A 27,618-nucleotide genomic window follows, 5' to 3' on the forward strand; every position below is an offset into this window, starting at 1 on the left:
GACATTTTTTTATAATTTTTTTTTAACGTTTATTTATTTTTGAGACAGAGAGAGACACAGAGCATGAACAGGGGAGGGGCAGAGAGAGAGGGAGACACAAAATCTGAAACGGGCTCCAGGCTCTGAGCTGTTGGCACAGAGCCCGACGTGGGGCTCGAACTCACTGACCGTGAGATCATGACCTGAGCCGAAGTCGGACGCTTAACCGACTGAGCCACCCAGGCGCCCCTAACTTTTGACATTTTAACTATCACGTGCATTGGTGTGGGTTTCTTTGAGTTCATCATTTTTGCAACTCTGTAGGCTTCCTGTATCTATACGTCTATTTTCTTTCCCAGGATAGGGAAATTTTCAGTCACTATGTTTTCAAAGAAGTTTCCTGCCCCTTTCTTCTTCTGGAACTCCTATAGTGTAAATGTTGGTCTGCTGAGGTTGTCCCATCAGTGTCCATCAGTGCAAAGTCTTTATACATTTTTATTCTTCTTTCTTTGTGCTGGTTTGATTGAGTGAGTTCTCCCAGCCTGCCTTTAAGTTACTGATCCTTTTTTCTACTTCCTCTAGGCTGCTGTTGAAACACTTTATTGTATTTTTCAGTACGATTATTGTATTCTTCAGCTCTGTGACTTCTACTTGGTACTTTCTTATATTTTCTCTTTGTTGAAATACTCCCTATGCTTACCCATTCTTCTCCTAAGCTTAGTGAGGATCTTTATAACCATTATTTTTAACTCTTTATCACTTATTTTAAGGTAAATCACTTATTTTCATGCAGTTAAAGGCTTTTTTTCTGTGGTTTTATCTTGTTCTTTCAGTTTTAACGTATTCCTCTTTTTCTTAATTTTCCTTGATTCTCTGTTGTTGGCTTCTGTGCATTAGAAAAATAGCCACCTCTGCTAGTCTTGAAGGAATGGGGTCACTTGGAGATAATCATTATTGTTGAACCCTAGCCTAGTTCGTGGATGTCTCTCAAGTCTTGTGATTGTATAATTAGCCAGTGTTATTTTTAGTGGCTCCCAGTAGTTGAGAGTTTGTCAAGACCTGACAGTGTCCCAGAAGGAAGGGTCTCAGTCAGCACCTAGATTCAGGCTGATTGGAAGCCAGGCCCTCAGGCAGCAAAGGTTAAAGTATGCAAATATACCCCTTTCTTTTTTTTTTTTTTTTTTTTAATATATGCAATTTATTGTCAAATTGGTTTCCATACAACACCCAGTGCTCATCCCAAAAGGTGCCCTCCTCAATACCCATCACCCACCCTCCCCTCCCTCCCACCCCCCATCAACCCTCAGTTTGTTCTCAGTTTTTAACAGTCTCTTATGCTTTGGCTGTCTCCCACTCTAACCTCTTTTTTACTTTATTTTTTTTCCTTCCCCTCCCCCATGGGTTTCTGTTAAGTTTCTCAGGATCCACATAAGAGTGAAACCATATGGAGTACTGATGCATAGGGGCACTTGTACCCCAATGTTTATAGCAGCACTCTCAACAATAGCCAAATTATGGAAAGAGCCTAAATGTCCATCAACTGGTGAATGGATAAAAAATTGTGGTTTATATACACAATGGAATATACCCCTTTCAAGGGAAGACTGGGAGATGTCCGCTCCTTCTGAACTGAGCAATGGAGTGATAGCCAGTTCAGAACTGTTTCTTTTATCTGCCATCATCTCTTTGAATTCATGAACACAAGCCCTGGTGGCCACCGAGGCAGGAGATCAAGGGGCAACACCTGGACATCTATCACAAAGCCCAGGGCACCAGATGCAAAAACTGGGCACCAGATGTGTGTATAAGCACCCTTCTAGGAGATACCAACACTCTGGAATGCAGCAAAAACATAACTGTGGTCTCTGGAGGTCTCTGGAGAGGATTACGGTTGGCCCTTAGTTGTCTGTTTAGTGAAAAGCCTGTTTCTCAGGCCTCACCTATGAAGATAGGCTAATAGGCCTCTTTCACATAAAACATATATTCTTTAGTCTCCTACCTCTCTTCTGTGCACTGGGTGGTATCTGGTTGAGAACTTTCTCCATTTGTGACAGTCCTGTGGGACCCACAATCATAAGCACAGCTGGTCACCAGAGCCAGGCAGTCTAGAGGTAAACTCTGGCTGGCTGACACAGAAGCCAGGGTGCCATAGAAAAGTATAAGCTCCATTCCTAGAGATACCTTTGACCTAGAGGGAAGCAGAGGAATATCACAAAGATGGCCTCCAGTGGCTTCTGTCCCCAGAGAACACCTAAGTAGGACCCTAGATGTGTGCCAAACCAGAAGTCTGCTCCTCAAGCCCAAACTCCAGGAAAGGCCAACAGGCATTTCGTAGAAATATTGAGATTATAGTTCAGTCTGTAGCTACAGTGTGCCTTTGGTGTGGTTGCTAGCCCTGAACTGTCTCTGCATTTCTTACAATCGCATGGGGCCCGTGAATACAACCCCCCCCTGGCCATCAGATCAAGGAATGACCCCTGGGTGGCTGCCACATAATCCAATGCAACAGAGGTAGAAAGGGCACCAAATCTTTGTCCAGATTTCCCTCTAGGAGTTACCAGTGCCCTGCAGTACAGCAGAAGGAGGACCTGAAGATAGTGCCTATCCTCCAAGTTCCCTATAGAGGATTATGGTTGGCCCTCAGTTGTCTGTTTAATTAGAAGTCTGCCCCTTAGGCCTCAGCAAAAAAGATTAATCTCATAGGACTTTAACAGAAAAAGATAGGTGCTTCAGTCTGTGGTGCTCTCCTGTGCCCTGAGAGTGGTGGCCTGTTAATAAGTCTTTATTTGTTACAGTCCTGTAGGACCCACTAGCCACCATAGCCATATGATTTAGCGGTATCTCCTGGGTGGCAGCTGTAAAACTCAGAGGGTGTCTGAGGAGAACATAAGCTCGTTTCCTAGAGATACCAGTGAGCTGAAAAGAGGCAAGGGAGAGTATAAAGATGGTGCCTGCTGGAGTCTATCTTTGAGGAGAGTTTTAGTAAGCCCCTAGATGTGTTTTAAATTAAATGCTTGCCCCTCAGGCCAGAGCTTTTAAATAGGCAAATAAGTCTCTTTCACAGAAAGTCTGGACACTTTTCAGGTGGCTTCCTCCATCCTGGACCCTGGGGTGGGTGAGTCCATGACTGTGGACCCTTTAAGAACTGTTTCTCACTTAGCCGTAGCTTGTGGGTCTTGTGGACACAAGCCCTGTTGGCTTTCAAAGCTAGATGCTTTGGGGGCTTGTCTGTCAGATGTAGATATTAAAATTGGGGTACCAGATGTAAGGCTCAGACACTTCACTCCTCAGGGAGAAGCTTAGAGTTTTGAATTCCCTCCCAATTGTGGCTCATCATGCTGGGGAAGAGATTTAGGGTCAGATTGTATCTGTTTCTTCTATCCACTTTGATGTGAGCTTTTTCTCATTTGCCCAGTGTGTAGGAATCACTCAGCTAGTTTTTAGAGGGTTTCTTTTTTTTTTTTTTTCAGACAAAATTATTGTGTATATAACTGTAGATTCAGTGTGTCCAAGGGAAGGGGTGTGTTCAGGATCTCCTACATCTCCATCTTGAACCACTTCCATAAGGAAAATATTTAATTGTGTTTATGGTGGGTTATGGAAATGGTAGATCAGCCCAGCTGGATCTGGATCTCACCAAGTTTATTCCAGAAGGGGCCTTATGAAGTTCTTGTGGACAAGATGGGGAAATTGACCAGTTAGATGGTTTATGAGATAGTTTGAGAAATTTCGTTAAGTAAACTTACCCGAGTATCAGATTCAGGACTTTGTTCTCAAGCCTATTTCATTACTCCTTTGTGTTATCAGATAGTTTAATGATTTAGGGGAAACACAGTACAAATTCACAAGTAGAATTGTTTAGGGGGTCATGACAGTGAATCTGCATTAGCACAGATTCATCATTCAAAAAGGATTCTCTGTGCTAGGCTGAATCTAATAACGTGACATTTAGTAGTGATCCTGGGTTTAGGTCAAAGGAATCAGATGTACAAGTACAGACAGATTAGAAAGAGTTTTAAAAATTGGTGAATATTTTAATCAATTTTGAGATCAGTTTGAGTCAAAACTATGACAGAACCACCACTACTGTTAATGAGACCACACCCTGTATTGATAGAAATCCAAGGTAGAATGAGGCTGTTCTAAATTTTGCCCATCCCAGTGCTGCTCAGACCATATATGAAATACTATATTTGCTTCAGAGATGACCTTCTAAAAGCATAAAACATATTTAAGTGTACCCAGATGAAAGAAAACAGCAAAGAGATTCAAGCCTGTCATAATAATAATAATACCTACTTTAATTTTACCCCCTTTGTATAACTTTTGAAAAAAAAATCTCAGTGGAGTGTTTGCTTTAATTAATATCCTTTTTTTTTTTTTTTTTTTTTTTTTTTTTTATTGGCAAGTCAGCTAACATACAGAGTAGTCTTGGCTTCAGGAGTAGATTCCCTTGATTCATCACTTACATATTCATCCTGACAAGTGCCCTCCTCAATGCCCATCACCCATTTTCCCCATCTTCCCAACCCCCCACCGCCATCAACGCTCAGTTTGTTCTATTTAAGAGCCTCTTAGAATTTGCCTCCCTTTCTGTTTGTATTTTTTTTTCCTTCCGTTCCCCTATGGTCACCTGAAAAGTTTCTCAAATTCCCCATGTGAGTGAAATCATATAATATTTGTCTTTCTCTTACTGAGTTATTGCACTTAGCATAATACTTTCCACTTCCATCCACATTGTTGGAAATGGCAAGATTTCATTCTTTTTCATCCCCAAATAGTATTTCAATATATATAAATATACCACATCTTCTTTGGATAAAGAAGCAGTTGATGGACATTTGGCCTCTTGCCATAATTTGGCTATTGTTGATAGTGCTGCTATAAACATTGGGGTGCTTGTGCCCCTTCAAAACAGCCCTCCTGTTTCCTTTGGATAAATTCCTAGTAGTGCTATTGCTGGGTCGTAAGGTAATTCTATTTTTAATTTTTTTTTTAATTTTTTTTTCAACGTTTATTTATTTTTGGGACAGAGAGAGACAGAGCATGAACGGGGGAGGGGCAGAGAGAGAGGGAGACACAGAATCGGAAACAGGCTCCAGGCTCTGAGCCATCAGCCCAGAGCCCGACATGGGGCTCGAACTCACGGACTGCGAGATCGTGACCTGGCTGAAGTCGGACGCTTAACCGACTGCGCCACCCAGGCGCCCCAACCTATTTTTAATTTTTTGAGGAATCTCCACACTGTTTCCAGAGCAGCTTCACCAGTTTGCATTCCCACCAGTAGTGCAAGAGGGTTACCTTTTCTCCACATCCTTGCCAACATCCGTTGTTTCCTGAGTTGTTAATTTTAGACACTCTGGTGGGAGGTGGTATCTCAATGTGGTTTTGATTTGTATTTCCCTGATGATGAGCAATGTTGGACATCTTTTCATGTGTTTATTTGCCATTTGGATGTCTTCTTTGGAAAAGTATCTATTCATTTTTTCTGCCCTTTTTTTGTGTTTCAGATGTTCAGTTTGGTAAGTCTTTATAGGTTTTTGATTCTAACACTTTATCTGGTATGCCATTTGGAAATACCTTCCCCCTTTCCGTTGGTTGCCTTTTAGTTTTATTGATTGTTTCCCTTGCTGTGCAGAAGCTTTTTATCTTGATGAGGTCCCAATAGTTCATTTTGCTTTTATTTCCTTGTCTTTTGAGACATGTCAAGTAAGAAGTTGCTGCGGCCAAAGTAAAAAAGGCTCCTGCTTGTTTTCTCTTGCAGGATTTTGATGGTTTCCTATCTCACATTTAGGATTTTCATCCATTTTTAGTTTATTTTTGTGTATGGTTTAAGAAACTGGTCCAGTTTCATACCTCTGCATGTTGCTATCCACTTTTCCTAATTCGTTTTCCTAAAGAGACTGTCTTCTTTCCATTGGATACTCTTCCCTGCTTTTTTGAAGATTAATTAGCCATATATGTGTGGGTCCATTTCTCGGTTCTCTATTCTATGCCATTAGTCTATGTGTCTGTTTTTGTGCCAACACCATATTGTCTTGATGATGACAGCTTTGTAATACAAGCTAAAGTCCGGGATTGTGATGCCTCCAGTTTTAGTTTTCTTTTTCAACATTTCTTTGGCTATTCAGGATGTTTTGTGGTTCCATACAAATTTTAGGATTGTTTGTTCTAGCTCTCTGGAGAGTGCTGGTGCTATTTTGATTAAAATTGCTAGAATGTGTAGATTGCTTTGGGTAGTATCAAATTTTAACAATATTTGTTCTTCTGATTCCTGAGCGTGGAGTGTTTTTCCATTTCAATGTGTCTTCTTCAATTTCTTTCATAAGCTTTCTGGTTGTTTTGTTTTGTTTTGTTTTGTTTTGTTTTGTTTTCAGTGTACAGATCTTTTACCTCTTTGGTTAGGTTTATTCCTAGGTATTTTATCGTTCTTGTTGCGTTTGTGAATGGGTTCAATTCCTTGACATCTCTTTCTCTTGCTTCATTATTGGTATATAGAATGCAACCAATTTCTGTACATTAATTTTGTATCCTGTGATTGTGCTGAATTCATGTATCAGCTCTAGCATTTTTTTGGTGGGGTCTTGTGGGTTTTGCTTGTAGACTATCATGTCATCCACGAAGAGTGAACGTTTCACTTCTCTGCCAATTTGAATCCCTTTTATTTCATTTTGTTGTCTGATTGCTGAGGCTAGCGATTCCAACACTATGTTAAACAACAGTGGTGAGAGTGGACATCCCTGGCGTATTCTTGATCTCCAGGGGAAAGCTCTCTGTTTTTCCCCATTGAGGATGATATTTACTGTGGGCATTTCATGTATGGCTTTTATGACGTTAGGGTATGTTCCTTCTATCCCAACTTCCTTGAAGGTTTTTATTAAGAAAATGCTTTTTCTGCATCTATTGACGGGATCATATGGTTCTTATCCTTCTTCTTTTAAGGTAATATATCAAGTTGATTGAATTGCAAAAATTGAACCAGCCCTGCAGCCTAGGATGAATCCCACTTGATCATGTTGAATGATTCTTTTAATATACTGTTAAATTTGGTTTGCTAGTGTCTTGTTGAGAATTTTTGTACCCATGTCCATCAGTACCATGATCAGTACCATGTTCATCAGATATTGGCCTGTAATTCTCCTTTTTAGTGGGTTCTTGTCAGTTTTGGAAATCAAAGTAATGCTGGCTTCGTATAATGATCCTGAAAGCTTTTCTTTCATTTTATTTTTTGGAACAGCTTGAGAAGAATAGGTATTTAAGTGTCTGGTAGACTTCTCCTGGGAAGCCATCTGCCCTAGGACTCTTATTTGTTGGGCGATTTTTGATTACTGAGTCAATATCTTCTCTGCTTATGGTTTGTTCAAATTTTCTATTTCTTCCCTTTTGAGTTTTGGTAGTGTGTGTGTGTCTATTACTCTTATGTGCCTACCCTTTTAGGTTGAGGCCCATTTGTCCCTAGAGGTGTTCAGAATTCTCTTTTTGTCTTTGTATTTTGCCAGTTTCACTATGATATGTCTTGGTGTTGACCTGTTTTTGTTGACTTTGAAGGGAGTTCTCTGTGCCTCTTGGACCTGGATGCCTGTTTCCTTGTCCAGATTAGGGAAGTTCTCAGCTGTGATTTGTTCAAATAAAATTTCTGCCCTTTTTCTCTCATTTCTTCTTCTAGAACTCCTATGATATAGATATTATTTTGTTTCATTGACTCACTTAGGTCTCTTATTGCCCTTTGTGGTCTAGTAATTTCCTTTCCATATCTCATTTGTAGCATTTCTTAAATCATTGTGTCTATTTCTTAGGTCTTTAATCCCTGCAGCAATAGATTCTCTGCTGTTTTTTCAAGCCCAGCTATTAGTTGTATGACTGGTGTTCTAAATTCTTGTTCAGATGTATTGTTTATATCTGGTTTGAGCAATTCTCTGGTTGTCTTCCTGGAATTTCTTTTCAGGAGAATTCTGTGTCATCACTTTTGCCAGGTTTGTGTCTCTTGTGTGTTTTAATGGTTTGTTATCTGTCCTGCACCAACAAGAACTACTATATTAAAAAGGGGTCATACACTGGCCCAGGGCCTGGCCTTTCAGGAAGTGTTTTTAGAGTGTGTTGCGTGCACTCTATTGTTGCGTCTTTGGCTGCTCTACCCCACTCGTCTGTCTTCTACAAAGCTTCTCCTTAGTCATACTGGTAGAATGTTTAGACCATTGTTAGACAAATCAAAGAAATCTATAAGGGTTAATCCAGTGAGAGCAAAAGGAAAATAAAGATGGAGATATAGAAAAAGTGTAAAAAAAATAGAATAAAATGCCTGATTAAACAGACACAGAAACAGAGAAAGCAAAAAAAGAAAAAATACATATATATAATATATATTTTTTATAATATATATAATTTGTATTTATTATTTATTATTATATTGTTAATTTATTATTATTTATTATTAATTTATTAATATGTAACATAAATATATTTTTATATGTATAAAACACGTGTTATATATGTTTATATATTGACCAAAAATCAAATCAGAAAGTTTAAGCCTGATTCCAGAGTAAAAAATGAAGAGGTAGAAAGAAAAATATAGAAAAGAGTAGAGAAGGAAAAAAAAAAGAAAAGAAAATGGCAACACAGTAATATATAATACCACAGGATAGTTGTCTGTTTGTATGTGGGACAGGTGACTGTGCTGGTCTGGAGGAGAGGCCCTCTGGTTCACCCGGTATCAGTCCCAAGCCATTAGATAAGTAGTTGCCATCCACTGAGGGGTGAGATTTTGTGTAAGCGGGTCGGCCTCCACAGGGGGCCACTATTCTATTCCCTGAAGCCTCACCATGCTGGTGATGGGGAGAAAAATGGCAACACCCAAATCTCTCCTCCCCGGACTGGGTGTCTTAAACCATGCTGTTTAGGCAGCCCTCACAACGTAGCTCAGGCAGGTGGCTTGCCCTGTCCCACAGTTCCCCCATGCCTCTTAGGTGCTAGGCTGGGATTCAAAACCTGGTGTCTTAAAGGACCCAGTACCAGTTCTAGGATAGTGCTGCCCCACCCTGCCCGTATGGCAGGCACATGCAGGGTCTTTTAACCGTGGGGAGGCAATATACACTCTTCCACAGTACTCAAGGGAGGGGACTATTCTCCCCACTGTGCCCCTGAGATGGGATAGTACACTGGGGCTGGCTCCCCTCCCCACAAGTGCATGCACGTGGAAGCAGATTTCTTCCATGGGATGGCACACACTTTTGAAAACTGCAGTCTTCAGCTCCTAAGGCTGTTCACAAAGTACACTAGCAATCTCCCTAGATTTCTCATTTCTAGTCCGTGGTCTGGAGAGGTTTTCCTCTTGTCCTAACACAATACCACAATCCACAGTTTCTCTCTCTCCTTTTTGTCTCTCCACAGAGGGGGAACCCTTCCCTCCGGGCCCATAATGTTTTATCTCCCCCAATTCGCATAGACACACCTCTGTCCCGTCAAGCTCTCTCCCTCCACCTGTGCAGATTTTTCTGTCACTCTGCAGATAGATTTCCTGGGTGTTCCAGGTGTTCTGACCTCAATACAGCTGTTTGAGGGACGAGGGAAATCTTTGTCCCTCTACTTCTCCACCATCTTAACTCCTAATTGATACACTTTGAAACACCTAATAGGTGGATAACCAAAGTTGTTCTGAAAGCAGACCACCAGGGTTCAAATCTCTCCTTTACAATTTTACAGCAATGTATTTAAGTTCTTTAAAACTTAATTCCTGCAAATCCAAACACTGAAGTTTGCCCAAGATAGAACGATTGTTAAACGACACTCATATTTATGTATCATGATGAAATTCATCCAAGGATAATGGGAAAAGAATCTAACTCTTCAAAAAGCAGTGGAGAAAAATACTAGAAGATAACTTAAAAGGAATAAGACTAAATGAACACTTGATCTCAATATTGAAAGCTTCAAAAATGTGGTGGAAAAAATCTGAAATTTATAACTTTTCTTGTCCTAGAAAACCTGATGCAATTAATGAAATAATGCTAATAAGAGGATAGAATTCACCCATGAAACAATTCATTTTCGATTTGATTTTTTATTAAGGTAAAACATTATTTATAATGGTTTTGTTGGTTTTGTTTTTCTTCCAAGGGAATCGTTGTGATTTTCCACAAATAAAACATGGTAGTCTGTACTATGAAATTATCTATAGACGAGACTTTCCAGTACGTGTAGGAAAAAAATATTGGTATTCCTGTGAGACCAATTTTGTGACTGCTTCACAAGAGCCCTGGGAATATATTCATTGCACAAAAGAAGGATGGTCACCAGAAGTACCATGCCGCAGTAAGTCAACTGTTATAATTGTATATGTATAAATAGTTCACGTCCTGGAGGGAGCAGACATGTAAGTGAGTACAATTAAGACTACTATGACAAAAAGAAGGCCAAGGGATGAATTTTATGAGCAAAAATACCAACATGAGGTTTTCCTTTTATGAGGAGCTCTTCCTAAAATCTTATTAGAGATAAAGTTAGAGGTTTTTTGAAAATACCTATATCATTTACCCATACCTTAATTATAAATACTGAAAGTAAATAGTATTGACTATTGATTTTTTTCTTTTTCAACATTTGGTATTAGCTTTATTTTTGGATACTTATGCATTATAGTTTAAATATTGTACAAATAATTTTTTTTTAATTTTTTTTTTAATGTTTATTTATTTTTGAGACAGAGAGAGACAGAGCATGAACGGGGGAGGGGCAGAGAGAGAGGGAGACACAGAATCGGAAGCAGGCTCCAGGCTCTGAGCCATCAGCCCAGAGCCCGACGCGGGGCTCGAACTCACGGACCGCGAGATCGTGACCTGAGCTGAAGTCGGCCGCCCAACCGACTGAGCCACCCAGGCGCCCCTACAAATAATTTTTAATTTGCTATTTTCACTGAATTTATGGGTTTAAAAATTTTTTGTTTATTATTTTTATGATTTTTAGGACAATGCATTTTTAATCATTTGAAAAATGGAGATAACCCAAAACAAGGAGTAAAATACGTACAAGGTGAATCTGTAAGAGTTAACTGCCATGCTGGCTACAGTCTTCAAAACGAGCAGACCGTGATGACCTGTACAGAGGGTGGCTGGTTCCCTCCTCCCGAGTGCATTCTTCTCAGTAAGTAAATGGTCTCAGATCTCAGTATATTTATGGTTTTCTAACCCTCATCTATATTAACTGTGACAAAATATTTATATCAACTTTCTTATTTCCACCAATGAGTCTACTTAGTTTTATTTTTTCCAAGAGTGTGTGAGTGGATATACACATTTTTGATACATATATATAGCAAAATAAATGTCTAATGATAGGCGTTAGTCAAGAAAACAGTAATGAAACTACAAAGAAGTAACCTGTATTAATAGGGTGACACCAGCAATGGAAGGAGGAAGATATGACGGAGTAGGGGGATCCTAGGCTTGCCTCATCCCATAAGGATAACTATCAAATCATCCTAAATACCCCCGAGATTGACCTGAAGACTGGCAGAACAGATTCCACAATTAAAGGTACAGAACAGGCCACATTGAAGAAGTAAGATGTACAGAGATGCAGGTTTCTCTCCCAAACTGAGAAGAAATGGACTGTGGCCACTGAGGTGGTAAGGGAGTAGTGGTCACAGAGAGGGTGAAAGACAGACTGACACACAGAGGAACACACAGGAAAAACAAATCCCCATAGAAATTAGCTTGGAAAGGGAGAGGGGACAAATTTTGTGAGTTCCTGCAACCAGTGAGGCTTAAAGCCTGGGGTTTGAAAGGTCAGTGTGCTTGGGTCTGGAAGAGATCAAAGGGCATTGGGACTGCTCTTGGAGATAAGGCAAGCAAAGAGCCTGTGGACATACAGCATGGAAACAGCAATCTGATGAGCACTTGGAGCACACAGTGGGGAGGTTATTTGCTCATCCTGGAGCATGTTGCAGAAAGGGAGCATTCACAGAGACCCCTCTGGAAACAAAGGAGCTGGCAGGTGCCATTTCCCTCTCCCGCCCTTCAACATTAACACAGGGTCAACTGTGGGAACCAGCACAGGGCTCACACTTGCTATCTTACTTGCTTACACCAAGCCCTATGTCCCTATGCTCTGGTGGAACCACCCTTCCCGGTCACACTTGCCTCAGTCCCAGAGCAGGCAGCCCCCAACCACAAAAGACCAGATCAAATCCCAGCCCAAACTGCATCTCCCAACTTGGGAGGTTTTTTGTTTGTTTGTTTGTTTGTTTGTTTGTTTGTTTGTTTGTTTTGTTTGTTTGTTTTTGGCAGGGGGCAGGGACGTGGGGCTGGATTCCAGCAGCAATGTTGAGAAGTCTCATTTCACAAGCAGACCAGAATACACCAAGTTAAAACTTACCACATTCAGGCAAGGAACCAAACACTGCCCACAACAGGCAAAGAGAGCCTCTGCAGATGAGTGACCGGAAAGATAAAGCAGTCAGGACACAACAGCAGTGTGCACATAGCATACATTGGAGACACTCCCTGAAGTGCCAGACCCTGGGGAAATGGGGTCACAACACCTCAGGGCATGACAGAACCTCTTTTTCATAAGGCCATTACCCTCAGGAACAGAAGTAGCTGACTTTTTTAACACAGAAAAGTAAGCCAAGAAACTTAGAAAAATGAGAAAACAGAAGAAATTGTCCCAAATGCAAGAACAGTGCAATGCCACAGCCATGGATCTAAGTGAAACAGATATTAGTAAAATACCTAATAGAGAATTTAATGTAACAAATCTAAAGATACTGGGCTTAAGAAAAAAAATCCAAGACATGGGTGAAACCCTTAATACAGAGATAAGGAATAACACAGCAGAGATTAAGGGCTCAATAAACAAAATCAGAAACACACTTGGTGGCATGAACAGCAGGCTGGAAGAAGGAGAGGAACAACATAATGGCCTAGAAGACAAAGCAACAGAAAGTTATCAAGCTGAACAAAAGAAAGAAAAGAATTATGCAAAAAGAGAATAGATTTATGGAACTCCATGACTCCATCAAGCATAACAACATTCATTGTAGAGGAGTCCCAGAAGAAAAAGAAAGAAAAAAAAGGGACAGAAAATTTATTTGAAGAATTAATAGCAGAAAACTTCCCTAATCTGGGGGGGAGGAAACAGATATCCATATCCAGGAGGCACAGGGAACCCCCAAGAAAATAAACAAAAGCTAACCCGCAGAAACATATATATTGTAATTAGATTGGCAAAACATAGGGGTATAGAAAAAAAAAATTTAAAGCAGCAAGACAAAAAAAAAAAAAAAAAAAAAAAAAAAAAAAGTCCCATACAAGGGAAAACCCATAAGGCTCCTAGGGCATTTTTCAGCAGAAGCTGAAATAATAAAGGGGACAATCCAACAAAAAGATATAACGATTGTAAATGTTTATGCACCCAACATGTAAGCTCCCCTATACATAAAAGTTAATAACAAATAGAAAAGAACTAAACATTCATAATAAATGATAGTAGGGGATTTTCACACTTCAGTTACATAAATGGACAAGATCATTTAAACAGATAATCAACAAGGAAACAACAGCTCTGAATGACACACTGGAACAGATGGATTTAACAGATATTTTGAGAACACTGCATCCTAAAACAGCAGAATACACATGCTTTTCAAGTGTATGTGGAATATTCTCCAGAATAGGACACATATTAGGACATAAAACAAGCCCCAACAAATTCAAAAAGGTCAAAGTGATACCATGCATCTTTTCTGAACACACTACTATGTAACTAGAAGTCAACCACAAGAAAAAGTCTGAAAAGAGCATAAATATATGAAAGTGAAGTAACATGCTAATAAACAATGAATGGGTCAACCGGAAAATAAAATTCAAAAAACCACATGGAAACAAGTGAAAATGAAAACACCACAATTAAAAACCTTTGGGATGCAGCCAAACTGGTTCTAAGAGGGAAGTTTGTAGCAATACAGGTCTGCTTCAAGAAGCAAGAAAAGAATCAAATAAACAATTTCACTTGACACCTGAAGAAGCTAGAAAAGCAACCACAAACAAAACCTAAGGAAAAAAAAAAAACAGAAGGAAACAAATAATAAGGATTAGAACAGAAATAAATGGGGGTGCCTGGGTGGCTCTGTCGGTTAAGCATCTGACTGCGAGTCAGGTCATGATCTCATGGTTTGTGAGTTCAAGCTCCATGTCAGGCTCTGTGCTGACAACTCAGAGCATGGAGCCTGCTTTGGATTCTGTGTCTCCCTCTCTCTGCCCCTCCCCTGCTCACACTCTGTCTCTCTCTCAAAAATGAATTAACTTTAAAAATTTTTAAATCAAAGAAAGAAATGTCATAGAAACTAGAAAAACAATAGAGCAGATCAAAGAAACCAGGAACTGGTTCTTTGAAAAAATTAATAAGTGATAAACTGCTAGCCATACTATCAAGAAGAAAAGATAAAGGACCCAAATAAGTACATCACAAGAGAGGAGAAATAACAACCAACACCACTGAAATTCAAACAATTATACGAGAATATCATGGAAAACTGTATGCCAAAAAGTCGGTAATCTGGAAGAAATGGATAAATTCCTATAAACATAAACCTACCAAAACTGAAACGGGAACAAATAAAAAAATGAACAGACCAATTAACAGAAAAAAAAAAAAAAAAAAAAGGAATCAGTAATCAAACACCTCCCAACAAACAAAAGTCCAAGACCAGATGAGTTCATAAGTGAATTCTACCAAACATTTAAAGAAGAGTTAATATGTATTCTTCTCAAACTATTCCACACTTGATCTTAGCCAGAAGTCCGAGAAGCAATCTTCTTAAACTATTCCAAAAAAATAGAAAAAGAAGGAAAACTCCAAATTCATTCTATGAGGCAGCACTACCCTGATACCAAAACCAGATAAAGAAACAAGAAAAGGGAACTGTAGGTAAATATTTCTGATGAATATAGATGCAACATACTAGCAAATACTAGCAAACCAAATCTAACAAAACAGTAAAAAATTATTCACCACATCAGTCTTACGCACGGTGATTTTTTCCTGGACTCCAAGGATGGTTCAATATTAACAAACTAATCAATGTGATATATCACATCAATCAAACCACATCAATAAAAAAAAAAAGGATAAGAACCATAAGATCATTTCAACAGATGCCAAAAAAGCATTTGGCAAAATATAACATCAATTCATAATAAAAGCTCTCAACAAAGTAAGTTTTGAGGGGACATACCTCAACATAAAAAAAGGCCATACATGAAAAACACACAACTAACATCATCCTTAAAGGGGAAAAACAGCTTCTCCCCTAAGGAACAAGACAAGGATGTCTACTCTACCATTTTTATTCGAGATAGTACTGGAAGTCCGAGCCACTGCAATCAGACAACAAAAAGAAATAAAAGGCATCCAAATCAGTAAGGAAGAGGTAAACCTTTTACTATTTACAGATGACATAATATTCTATATAGAAAACCCAAAAGATTCCACTGAAACCTGCTAGAACTAGAATGAATTCAGAAAAGCTGTAGGATACAAAATCAATGTATAGAAATTTGATCCCTTTCTATATATTAATAATGAAACAGCAGAAAGAGAAATTAAGAAAACAACCCATTTACTATTGCACTAAAAATAATAAAATACCTAAGAATAAACCTAATAGAGAGGTGAAAGATCTGTACTCTGAAACTATAAAACTCTGATGAAAAAGAAATGGAAGATGACACAAAGAAATGGAAAGACATCCCATGTTCATGGACTAGAAGAGCAAATATTGTTAAAATGTCTACACAACCCAAAGCAATCTACACATTCAATGCAATCCTCATCAAAATACCAACATTTTTTACAGACCTAGAACAAACAATCCTAAAGTTTGTATGGAACTACAAAAGAACCTGAATAGTCAAATCAGTCTTGAAAGAGAAAAGCAAAGCTGGAAGCATCACAATTCCAGACTTCAAGTTATATTACAAAGCTATAGTGATCAAGACAGTAAGGTACTGGCACCAAAATAGACACTTGGACAAATGGAACTGAATAGAAAACCCAGAAATAAACCCATAATTATATACTGAATTAATCTTCAACAAAGCAGGAACGAATATCCAGTGGGAAAAAGACAATGTGTTCAACAAATGGTACTGGGAAGACTACACAGCAACATGCACAAAATGAAAGTGAACCACTTTGTCGCACCATACACAAAAATAAATTCAAAGTGGATTAAAGACCTAAATGTGAGACCTGAAACTATAAAAGTCCTGGAAGAGAGAGAGCAGAAGCAGTAACTTCTCTGAAATCAGCCACAAACTTTCTAGACAGATCCCCTGAGGCAAGGAAAATAAAAGCAAGAATAAATAAATAAAAATAAAATAAAAAAATTATTAGAACTACATTAAAATAAAAAACTTCTGCACAGCAAAGGAAACAGTCAATAAAACTGAAAGGCAACCTGTGGAATGGGAGATGTTATTTACAGATGGCATGTCTGGTAAAGAGTAGTATCCAAAATATGTAAAGAAGTTATAAAACTCGACACCAAAAACCAAATAATCCAACTAAAAAAATGAATGGGAGACATGAACAGACATTTCTCCAAAGAAGACATACAAAGGACAACAGGCACATGAAGAGATACTCATCATCACTTATCATCAGGGAAATGCAATCAAAACAACAATAAGATATCACCTCACCCTTGACAGAATGGCTAAAATCAACAACACAAGAAACAACAGATGTTGGTGAGGATGTGGAGCAAGGGGTACCCTCTTGCACTGTTGGGAATGCAAACTGGTGCAGCCACTCTGGAAAACGGTATGGAAGTTCCTCAAAAAGAAAAATAGACTTGCTGTATGATCCAGCAATCATACTTCTGGGTATTTACCCAAAGAATACCAAAAAACACTAATTCAAAGGGATATATGCACACCTATGTTTATATCAGCTTTCTTTCCAATAACCAAGATATGGAAGTAGCCAAGTATCTATTGATTGATGAATGAATAAAGACGAGTGGTGTGTGTGTGTGCGTGTGTGTGTGTATACATACAGAGAGAGAGAGACTATTATTCAGCCAAGAAAAAGAATGAAATCTTGCCATTTGCAACAATACGTATGGAGCTGGACAGTATAATGCCAAGTGAAATGAGTCAGTCAGTGAAAGACAAATACCATATGATTTCAGTCATATGTGGGATTTAAGACAAATGACAAATTGGGAAATATGTGAGAGTGAGATAAACCAAAACAAACAAACAAACAAACAAAAAAAAAAAACCAAAACCAAAACAAACCAACAAAAAGACTCAACTATAGAGAACAAAGTGATGGTTACCAGAGGGGAGAAAGGTGGCACAGGGAACAGGTGAAATAGTGATGTCATTATGAGCACTGGGTGAGGTATGGAATTGTTGAATCACTATATTATACACTGAAAATAATATAACACTGTATGTCGACAAAAATAAAAACACAAAATACATATATACATGAAGTCAATCTAGAAAAAACTAGAGTGACACCAGCTAGATGTCAGAACACAAGTTTCAGTTCTTCCTGGCCAAGATCACAGTTTTGACAATCACCCACAGAAAGAGCATTTTTGTGGGAGTCTGGGAATCTAGCAGAAGTTTTTGCACACTTTGACAGCAAAAAGATCCAAGAGTGGGTGCACTGAAGAGGATGAATGGAACATTTTTTTTCTTATCTGAGTCACTCCTCCCTGAAAGGGGTACAGTTCAGTGCCAAGAGAGACCCATTCAGCCTGCAATTTCTCCACAGGGGGAAAGTGTGTGAGTGATCATCTGGCTTCTTCAACTGCATGGGTCACTGACCAAACGGCCCATTTCTTTCTAACTACATCCAGAATACTGAAGTGATCTTCATGAGTGAAGGGAATGAGAAAAGTTTGGACCACAACAGTCAGGGCTCAGAATTCCTCAAGGGACAAAGACCCTACTACCCACTTTGCAGACTACATTCAGTAGCCTACCCACTAGCCACTGGGATGACTTGGGTTCAGATCTTGCTCACCTGGTGGCATCCCCCAACATTCTGCATACCTGCTATCCACTGGCCAGCTCCTTTTGTATATTCCCCAAAGGTAGTGAGTGCAGGAGTTTTCAAATGGCTAGTGAACATACTTAGAAATTCAAACTGACTCCACAGATAGAGTAAAAAGAATGTACTTGACCATTCAGCATTACCTCCAGGAAATCAAACAGAAAGCTGTCAGGACCCTGACTAACTCTGCAGGATTGAAAAAAGGCATACCATCCAAAAATTCCCTCTTAAATCGTAGTAAGACATACTGGAAAAATGTATCCATTAAAAACATCTTCAAAAAGCCTCAGAATCCCTAACAAGTATGACAGAAAGTATTTCTCTGCCAACGTCAGGAAAGACCAGAGGAAGTGAGACCTTCTTCAAAGGCAAAGGCAACAATGCAAGACTTTAAGAAACATGAAAAATGAGGGAAATATGACATCACCAAAGAAACACAACACTTTTCCAGTAACTTACCCTAAATAATGAAGATTTATGATTTTCCTGATAAAGAATTGAAAACGGTAGCTTTAAGGAAGCTCAGTGAGCTATAAGAAGACACAGAAAGAAAATCCAAAGAAATCAGGAAAATGAGGTAGAAATTATAAAAAGAACCACACAGAAATTCTATAACTGAAGAATATAATGAATGAAAGGAAAACTACAACAAAGAGTATCAACAGCAGATCTTACCAATCAGAAGAAAGAATCTATGAAGTAGAAGAGAAGTCATTTGAAGTCTTGTAGTCAGAGGAGAAAAAAGGAGAAGGAATTCCAGAGAAAGCCTATGTGAATTATGGGAGACTATCAGAGGAGACATTGTAGGCATTATGTGAGTCCCAAAAGGAGAAGAGAGAGAAAGGGACAGGAAGTTTACTTAAGGAAATAATGGCTGTGAATTTATCAATCTGGGAAGAGATACGGACTATCAAAATCAAGAAGCTCATTAATTCCCCCAAACAGATTCAACCCAAGGAAATCATCTCTAAGACACATTACAATAAAACTGGCTAAAACCAAAGAAAAATAATTTTGAAAGCAGCAAGAGAGAAATAAATACCTCACATACAGAGGCAGTTCTATGAGAGGTCTTTATAGTGATCAATGCCTACAGTAAGAAAAAGAAATGATCTCAAATATACAACCTAACTTTATACATCCAAAAACTAAAAACAAGAGGTCACTTGGGTGGCTCAGTTGGGTGAGCATCCAACTCCTGATCTGGGGTCATATCTTAATCCCAGGGTCACGGGCTTGAGCTCTATATTGGGCTCTGCACTTGAGTGTGGAGCCTGCTTAAGATTCTCTCTCTCCTTCTGCCCCTCCCTGACTCATGCTCTATCTCTCTCTCTGTCTCTCTCTGTCTCTCTCTCTCTCTCAAATAAAATGAAAAAAAAAATGTATTAAAAAACAGTAGAACAACCAAGCCTATAATTAACAAGCTGGGAAATAACAGAAATCAGAGCAAAAATATATGAAATAAAGACCAAAAAAATCAACATTAATACCTATTTTTTTCAAAACAGAAACAAACTTGATAAGCCTAAGTTGATTAAGAAAAAAGAGAGATCAAATAAATAACATGAGAAATGAAATCGGAGACATTCAACTGATGCCACAGAAATGCAGATGTTCATAAGAGACAACCATAAACATTTACACACCAACAAATTGGATGACCTAAATAAATTGATAAATCCCTGGAAATAGAAAACTTACAAGACAAAATCGTCAAGAATAGAAGATCTGAACAAACCAAACCAGTAACAAGGAACAAGAGTGAATCATTAATTTAAAATATCTCTGCAGGGGCGCCTGGATGGCTCAGTCGGTTGAGCGTCGGACTTCAGCTCAGGTCACGATCTCGTGGTCCGTGAGTTCAAGCCCCGCGTCGGGCTCTGTGCTGATGGCTCGGAGCCTGGAGCCTGCTTCCAATTCTGTGTCTCCCTCTCTCTCTGCCCCTCCCCCGTTCATGCTCTGTCTCTCTCTGTCTCAAAAATAAATAACCATTGAAAAAAACTGATATTTAAATAAATAAATAAATAAATAAATAAATAAATAAATAAATAAATAAAAAATAAAATATCTCTGCAAAGAAAAGTCTGGGAACAGAAGTTTTCATTGGTAATTTAAAGAAGAATTAATACCAGTTCTTCTCAAACCATTCCAAAAACTTGAAAGGAGGGAGGAGGCACTTCCAAAACTACTTTACAAGGTCAGCATTACTTTAATACCAAAGAACACTACAAAAAAAATTATAGACCAGCATCACTGATAATCATAAACATTGAAATACTCAACAAAATGTTAGCAAAGTGAATTCAACAACACATTAAAAGATTCATACACCATGATGAAGTCGGGTATATCTATGGGACTTAAGGATGGTTCATCAGACACAAATCAGTAATGTGATATAGCTCATTAACAATAAATAGGATAAAAATCATATAATCAGATAGACACCAACAAAAAAAGCATTTGACATAATTCAATATCCATTTATGATGAAGACTCTCAACAATTAGGTATTGAAGAAATGTACATCAAACATAATAAAGACTATAAATAAGGAGCCCATAACTAGCATCATATTTGATAATGAAAAGCTGAAAGCTTTTCCTGAAGGATCAGGAAAAAGACAAAGATACACACTTTCACCACCTCAGTGAAATAAAAAATAAAGAAGTAAAATATCTGTTTGTAGATGACATATTATAGAGAGAAAACCCTAAAGACTCCACCAAAAAAAAAAAAAAATGTAGAATTAATAAATGAATTCAGTAAATATACAAAACCTGTTGTATTTTTGTACACTAATAATGAATTATCACAAAGAGAAATTTTAAAAATAATCCCATCTACAATAGCATGAAAAACAATAAAATACCTAGGAATAAATCCATCCAAGGAAGTAAAATATTTGTATGGTGAAAACTGTAAGAAAATTGTGAAATAAACTGAAGAAGACATAAATAAATCACAAGATAGTCTGTGTTCATGGATTAGAAGAATTAATGTTGTTAAAATGTGCATACTACCCAAAGCAATCCATTGATACAATTCCTATCAAGATCCCACTGACATTTCCCATTGAAATAAAATAAACAGTCCTAAAATTTATGTGGAACCAAAAAGACTCCCAAATAACCAAAGCAATCTTGAGAAAGAAGAACAAAGCTGAAGGCATCATGCTCCGTGATTTCAAACTATATTATAAAGTGATAAAAATGAAAACAATATCCTATTGGCAGATCAATGGAACAGAGTCAGGAGCCAGAAATAAACTCACACATACATAGTTAATTAAAATTTGACAAGGGAGCCAAGAAAACACAATGAGGAAAGTAATGTCTTCAGTAAATGGTATTGGAAAAGCTGGATATCCATAAGCCAAAAAATGAAACCACTATGTTAAACCACTGATGAAAATTAACTCTTAGACAAATTAAAGACTTAAATAAATTATATCAAATTCATGCAAAAGCTTCTATTCAGCAAATCAACAAAATGAAAAGGCAACATAAAGAATGAGAGATAATATTTGCAAGCCATAGATCTGATAAGGGAGATATATATAGATACACACACACACACACACACACACACACACACTTTGTATTTTACATAGATTATACGTATATATTCTACAACTTATACAACTTAATAGCAAAATATCCAATCCAATTAAAAATGGACAAAGATCTCAGTAGACATTATTCTGAAGAATACATACAATTGGCCAATTGGTACTCAAAATCACTAATCATCAGGCATATGAAAATGAAAACCACAATGAAATATTACCTTATACCTGGTAAAATGTCTTTTATCAAAAAGACAAGACATAACAAGTGTTGGTGAGAATGTGGAGTAAAGGGAACACTTGTATACTTTGGGTGATAATGTAATTTGTTATAGGCATATGGAAAAACAGTACATGAAAAAAGTTAAAAGAACTACCGTATGATCCAGCCATTCCATTTCTGGGTATTTATCTGAAAGAAATGAAATCAGCATCTTGAAGAAATATCTGCATCCTCAATTTCATTATAGCTTTATCATAATAGCCAACACACAGAACAACCTAAGTGTCCACTGATGGATGAATGACATGATATGTACAATGGAATATTATTCAACCATGAGAAAAAAGAAAGTCTTGCTATTCACAACAAAATGGTTGACCCTAGAGAACAATATATTAAGTATAATAAGCCAGAGGTTGAAAATACTTCTTGATAAAACTAATGTATGAAATCAAAAAAGAAAACATCAAATTCATAGAGGCAGAGAGTAGAATGGTAGTTACCATTGGTGGGTGCAGACGGGGGAAATGAGGAGATGCTGTTCCAAGGGTGTAAGCCTTCATAAGATAAAAAAAATTCTTGGGGCGCCTGGGTGGCGCAGTCGGTTAAGCATCCGACTTCAGCCAGGTCACGATCTCGCGGTCCGTGAGTTCGAGCCCCGCGTCAGGCTCTGGGCTGATGGCTCGGAGCCTGGAGCCTGTTTCCGATTCTGTGTCTCCCTCTCTCTCTGCCCCTCCCCCGTTCATGCTCTGTCTCTCTCTGTCCCAAAAATAAATTAACAAAAAAAAAAAAACGTTGAAAGAAAAAAAAAATCCTGGAGATTTAGTGTACAGCATGGTGACTACAGTTAGTAATAATGTATTGTGTAGTTGAAATTTGCTGAGAATAGATCTTAAGCATTCCAGCTTAATAAAAAAAATTAATTATGTGAGGTGATTAATGTGTTAATTAACCTGATTTTGACAATTATTTCCAAATGTATCTGTGAACCAAGTCATCTCATTTTATACTTTATATATATACAATTTTGTCAACTATACTCCCAATAAAGTAAGGAGGGAAACATATAATAGACAAACAAAAGATAAGGAGATAAGGATCAAACTAAACAACTATAAACCTTAATCAAATAACAAAGGAAGTCACTAAAAGAGAAAGATATTAAAAAAACAACTACAAAATAGAAGACAGCCACATGTCAATAGTAAGTGTTCACCTATCAATAATTTCTTTAAATATAAATTGTTTAAATTTACCTATTAAAAGAAATAAAATACCTGAATGACTTAAAATAATGAAGAACTCGCTTTCAATTTAAAGACACAATAGGCTTTATTTTTGTGTATGTTGTAAGAAAGTGGTCCAGTTTCATTCTTCTTCATGTCGCTGTCCAGTTCTCCCAGCACCATTTGCTAAAGAGACTGTCTTCTTTCTATCGGATACTCTTTCCTGCTCTGTCAAAGGTTAGTTGGCCATACATTTGTGGGTCCATTGCTGGGTTCTGTATTCTATTCCATTGACCTAAATGTCTCTTTTTGTGCCAATACCATACAGTCTTGATGATTACGACTTTGTAGTAGATGCTACAGTCCAGGATTTTGATGCCGCCTGCTTTGTTTTCTTTTTCAACATTACTTTGGCTAATCGGAGTCTTTTGTGGATCCATACAAATTTTAGGATTGTTTGTTCTTGCTCTGAGAAGAATGCTGGTGCAATTTTGATTGTAATTGCACTGAATGTGCAGATTGCTTTGGGTAGTATTCATGTTTTAACAATATTTGTTCTTCCAGTCCATGAGCATGGAATATTTTTCCATTTCTTTGTGTCTTCTCCACATTTCTTTCTTTCATGAGTTTTCTACAGTTTTCTTTCATGAGTTTTCTATAGTTTTCAGCATACAGATCTTTTACATCTTTGGTTAGGTTTTTTCCTAGGTTATTTTATAGTTCTCGGTACAGTTGTAAATGGGATCGATTTCTTGATTTCTCTTTCTGTTGCTTCATTATTGGTATATAGAAATGCAACTGATTTCTGTACATTGATATGTATCCTGTGAGTTTGCTGAATTCATGTGTCAGTAATAGCAGCTTTTTGGTGGAGTCTTTCAGGTTTTCCATGTAGAGTATCATGTCATCTGCAAAAAGTGAAAGTTTGACTTCTTCTTTGTCAATTTGCATGCCTTTTATTTCATTTTGTTGTCTGATTGCTAAGACTAGGACTTCCAACACTATGTTAAACAATAGCGGTGAGAGTGGACAACCCTGATGTGTTCCTGATTACACAAAAATAAACTCAAATGGATGAAAGGCCTAAATGTGAGACAGGAGACCATCAAAACGCTAGAGGAGAAAACAGGCAACAACCTCTTTGACCCCAGCCACAGCAACTTCTTACTTGACACGTCTCCGAAGGCAAGGTAAATAAAAGCAAAAATGAACTAGTAGGACTTCATCAAGATAAAAAGCTTCTGCATTGCAAAGGAAATAATCAACAAAACTAAAAGGCACCTGACAGAATGGGAGAAGATATTTGCAAATGACATATTGGATAAAGGGTTAGTATCCAAAATCTATAAAGAGCTTATAAACTCAACACCTGAAAAATAAATAATCCAGTGGAGAAATGGGCAGAAGACATGAATAGACACTTTTCCAAAGGAGACATCCAGATGGCCAACAGACACATGAAAAGATGTTCAACATCACTCATCATCAGGGAAATACAAATCAAAACCACATGGGGTTACCACCTCACACAGGTCAGAGTGGCTAAAATTAACAACTCAAGAAACAACAGATGTTGGCAAGGATGTGGAAAAAACGGAAACCCTCTTGCACTGTTAGTGGGAATGCAAGCTGGTACAGCCACTCTGCAAAACAGTGTGGAGGTTCCTCAAAAAATTAGTAATAGAACTTCCCTATAACCCAATGATAGCACTACTAGTAATGTATCCAAAGGATACAGGAGTGCTGCAAAAGGGCACGTATACCCTAATGTTTATAGCAGTGCTTTCAACGATAGCCAAATCACGGAAAGAGCCTAAATGTCCATCAGCTGGACATTTAGATAATGATGAATAGATAAGAATAGTGGTTTATACATACAATGAAATACTACTTAGCAATGAGAAAAAATAAAATCATGCCATTTGCAACAATGTGGATAGAACTGGAGGGTATTATGCTAAGTGAAATAATTCGGTCAGAGGAAGATAGATACCATGTGTTTTCACTCATATATGAAACTCGAGAAACTTAACAGAAGACCATGGGGGAAGGGAAGGAGAAAAAGTAGTTTTGAACAGAGAGGGAGGCAAACCCATAAGAGACTCTTAAATACAGAGAACAAACTGAGAGTTGATGGTGGGGAGGTGGCAAGGGAGGGAGAAAAATGGGTGATGGGCATTGAGGAGAGCACTTGTTGGGTGGAGCCCTGGGTGTTGTATGTAAGCAATGAATCACGGGAATCTACCCCCTAAACCAAGAGAACACTGTATACACTATGTTAGCTAACTTGACAATAAATTATATTTAATAAATAGATAGATAGATAAAGACACAGTAAGCTAAAGTGAAGGAATGGAAAAAGATTTTCATACAAATGGCAACCAAAGAATGATAGAGTGGCTATATTTCTATCAGAAAAAAAAAAATTGACTTTCTGTCAAAACTGTCTCTAGTGACAAAGAAGATCATTATATAATAATAAAGAATCCATTCAGCAGAAAGATGGTAACAATTTTCAACATATGTGGAACCAACATTGGAATTCCTAAATATATAAAGCAAATATTGACAGATCTGAAGAGGAGAAATTAACAGCAATACAATAATCTTAGGAGACTTCAGTACCTCACTTTGAATAATAAATAGAATACACAGAAATTCAAGAAAGAATCTATAGATTTGAACAACAATATAAACATTTTATGGACCTAATAGATATACATGGAATTTTACACCCAACAGTGGAAGAGTACATTCTACTGCACATGAAGGATTCTATGCAGTATCATTTTCAGTCACAATGGGGTAAATTTAGAAAACAGTAACTGGGGAAAGAATGGGAAAATTCACAAATACGTACAAAGAAAACACACACTCAAGTAACAATCGAGTCAAAGAGGAAAGTGCGAGAGAATTTTTAAAAATATCTTGAGACAAATGAAAACAGAAACAATGTAAGAAAATTCAGAGATGCTCCAAAAGCAATGCAAAGAGGGAAGTTTTTAGTGATAAATGCTTACATTAAAATAGAAGATTAAGGTGCCGGGTGGCTCAGTCAAGTTAAGTATCCACCTCTTGATTTCAGCTCAAGTGATGATCTCACGGTTCAGTTCATGAGATTGGACCTCACAGTAGGGCTCCGTGCTGCCAGTACAGAGTCTGCTTGGGATTCTCTCTCCCTCTCTGGCTACCCCTCCCCCACTTGCGTGTGTGTGTGTGTGTGTGTGTGTGTGTGTGTGTGTGTGTGTCTGTGCGCGCGCGCGCGCACCTGTGCATACACGCGGGCAAGCTCTCTCTCAAAATAAATAAACATAAAAAAATTTAGCTTAAAGTAGCAGATTGTATATTGACAACCTAACTTTATACTTCAAGGAACTAGCAAAAGAACAAACTAAGCCCAAATTTAGAAGGGAGGAAATAATAAAGATTAGAGCGGAAATAGAGAATAAGAAAACACCCTATTCCACGATCTTACTAACACTATTCTGTTTTTTTCAAATTATGTGTATGTTGGGTTTTGTTTGCTTTCATTTTGTGATCGTCGATATTCATTCTTTATTCTTTTCTATTGTATGTATATAATAGTAATCTTCCCTCTCAGACTACTTTAGTATCATCTCACAAAATTTTATTTAAAATGTTTTTCTTATTCCATTTAAAAGATGTAATGTCTTTTTTTAAAAAAAGATTATAGGCAAACACCCAACGCTGTGCTTCTGTGGATCCATCCCTCCAGCGGCGGGTCTGACTCCCTCCAGGTGCCGCAGGGCCCCTCCCGAAGCAGATCACCAAAGGATAAGCGAACTGAGCCTGCCCCTCCTGCCCCTGTACACCTTGCTGATCCACCCCAGCTAATATGCCACATCCCCAGCACCACAAGCCTGGCAGCGTGCAAGTAGCCCAGACGGGCCACGCCACCCCACAGTGAATCCCGCCCCTAGGAGACGCGAAGAGAAGGTACACACCAGTCTGACTGTGGCCCCAGTGAAGGAAACAACCAACAAAACTAAAAGGCAACCGACGGAATGGGAAAAGATATTTGCAAATGACATATCAGACAAAGGGCTAGTATCCAAAATCTATAAAGAGCTCACCAAACTCCACACCCGAAAAACAAATAACCCAGTGAAGAAATGGGCAGAAAACATGAATAGACACTTCTCTCAAGAAGACATCCGATGGCCAACAGGCACATGAAAAGATGCTCAACGTCGCTCCTCATCAGGGAAACACAAATCAAAACCACCCTCAGATATCACCTCACGCCAGTCAGAGTGACGAAAATGAACAAATCAGGAGACTATAGATGCTGGAGAGGATGTGGAGAAACGGAAACCCTCTTGCACTATTGGTGGGAATGCAAATTGGTGCAGCCAGTCTGGAAAACAGTGTGGAGGTTCCTCAAAAAATTAAAAATAGACCTACCCTATGACCCAGCAGTAGCACTGCTAGGAATTTACCCCAGGGATACAGGAGTACTGATGCATAGGGGCACTTGTACCCCAATGTTTATAGTAGCACTCTCAACAATAGCCAAATTATGGAAAGAGCCT

At 38.1% G+C, this 27,618-nt stretch overlaps 1 protein-coding gene across 2 annotated transcripts in view; it reads left to right on the forward strand.

Annotated features, from left to right (window-relative positions):
• LOC123586780 (complement factor H-like) overlaps positions 1-27,618 on the forward strand; it is a 99,706-nt gene that overhangs the window by 43,630 nt on the left and 28,458 nt on the right. For both annotated transcript variants that reach the window (XM_045456172.1, XM_045456173.1), the window contains 2 exons: positions 10,096-10,290; positions 10,942-11,118. In XM_045456172.1, coding sequence (XP_045312128.1) covers positions 10,096-10,290; positions 10,942-11,118 — 372 coding nt within the window. The remainder of the gene's footprint in view (positions 1-10,095; positions 10,291-10,941; positions 11,119-27,618) is intronic.

This window comes from Leopardus geoffroyi, chromosome C3 (assembly GCF_018350155.1).
Source record: "Leopardus geoffroyi isolate Oge1 chromosome C3, O.geoffroyi_Oge1_pat1.0, whole genome shotgun sequence".
NCBI classification, from domain to species: Eukaryota; Metazoa; Chordata; class Mammalia; order Carnivora; family Felidae; genus Leopardus; species Leopardus geoffroyi.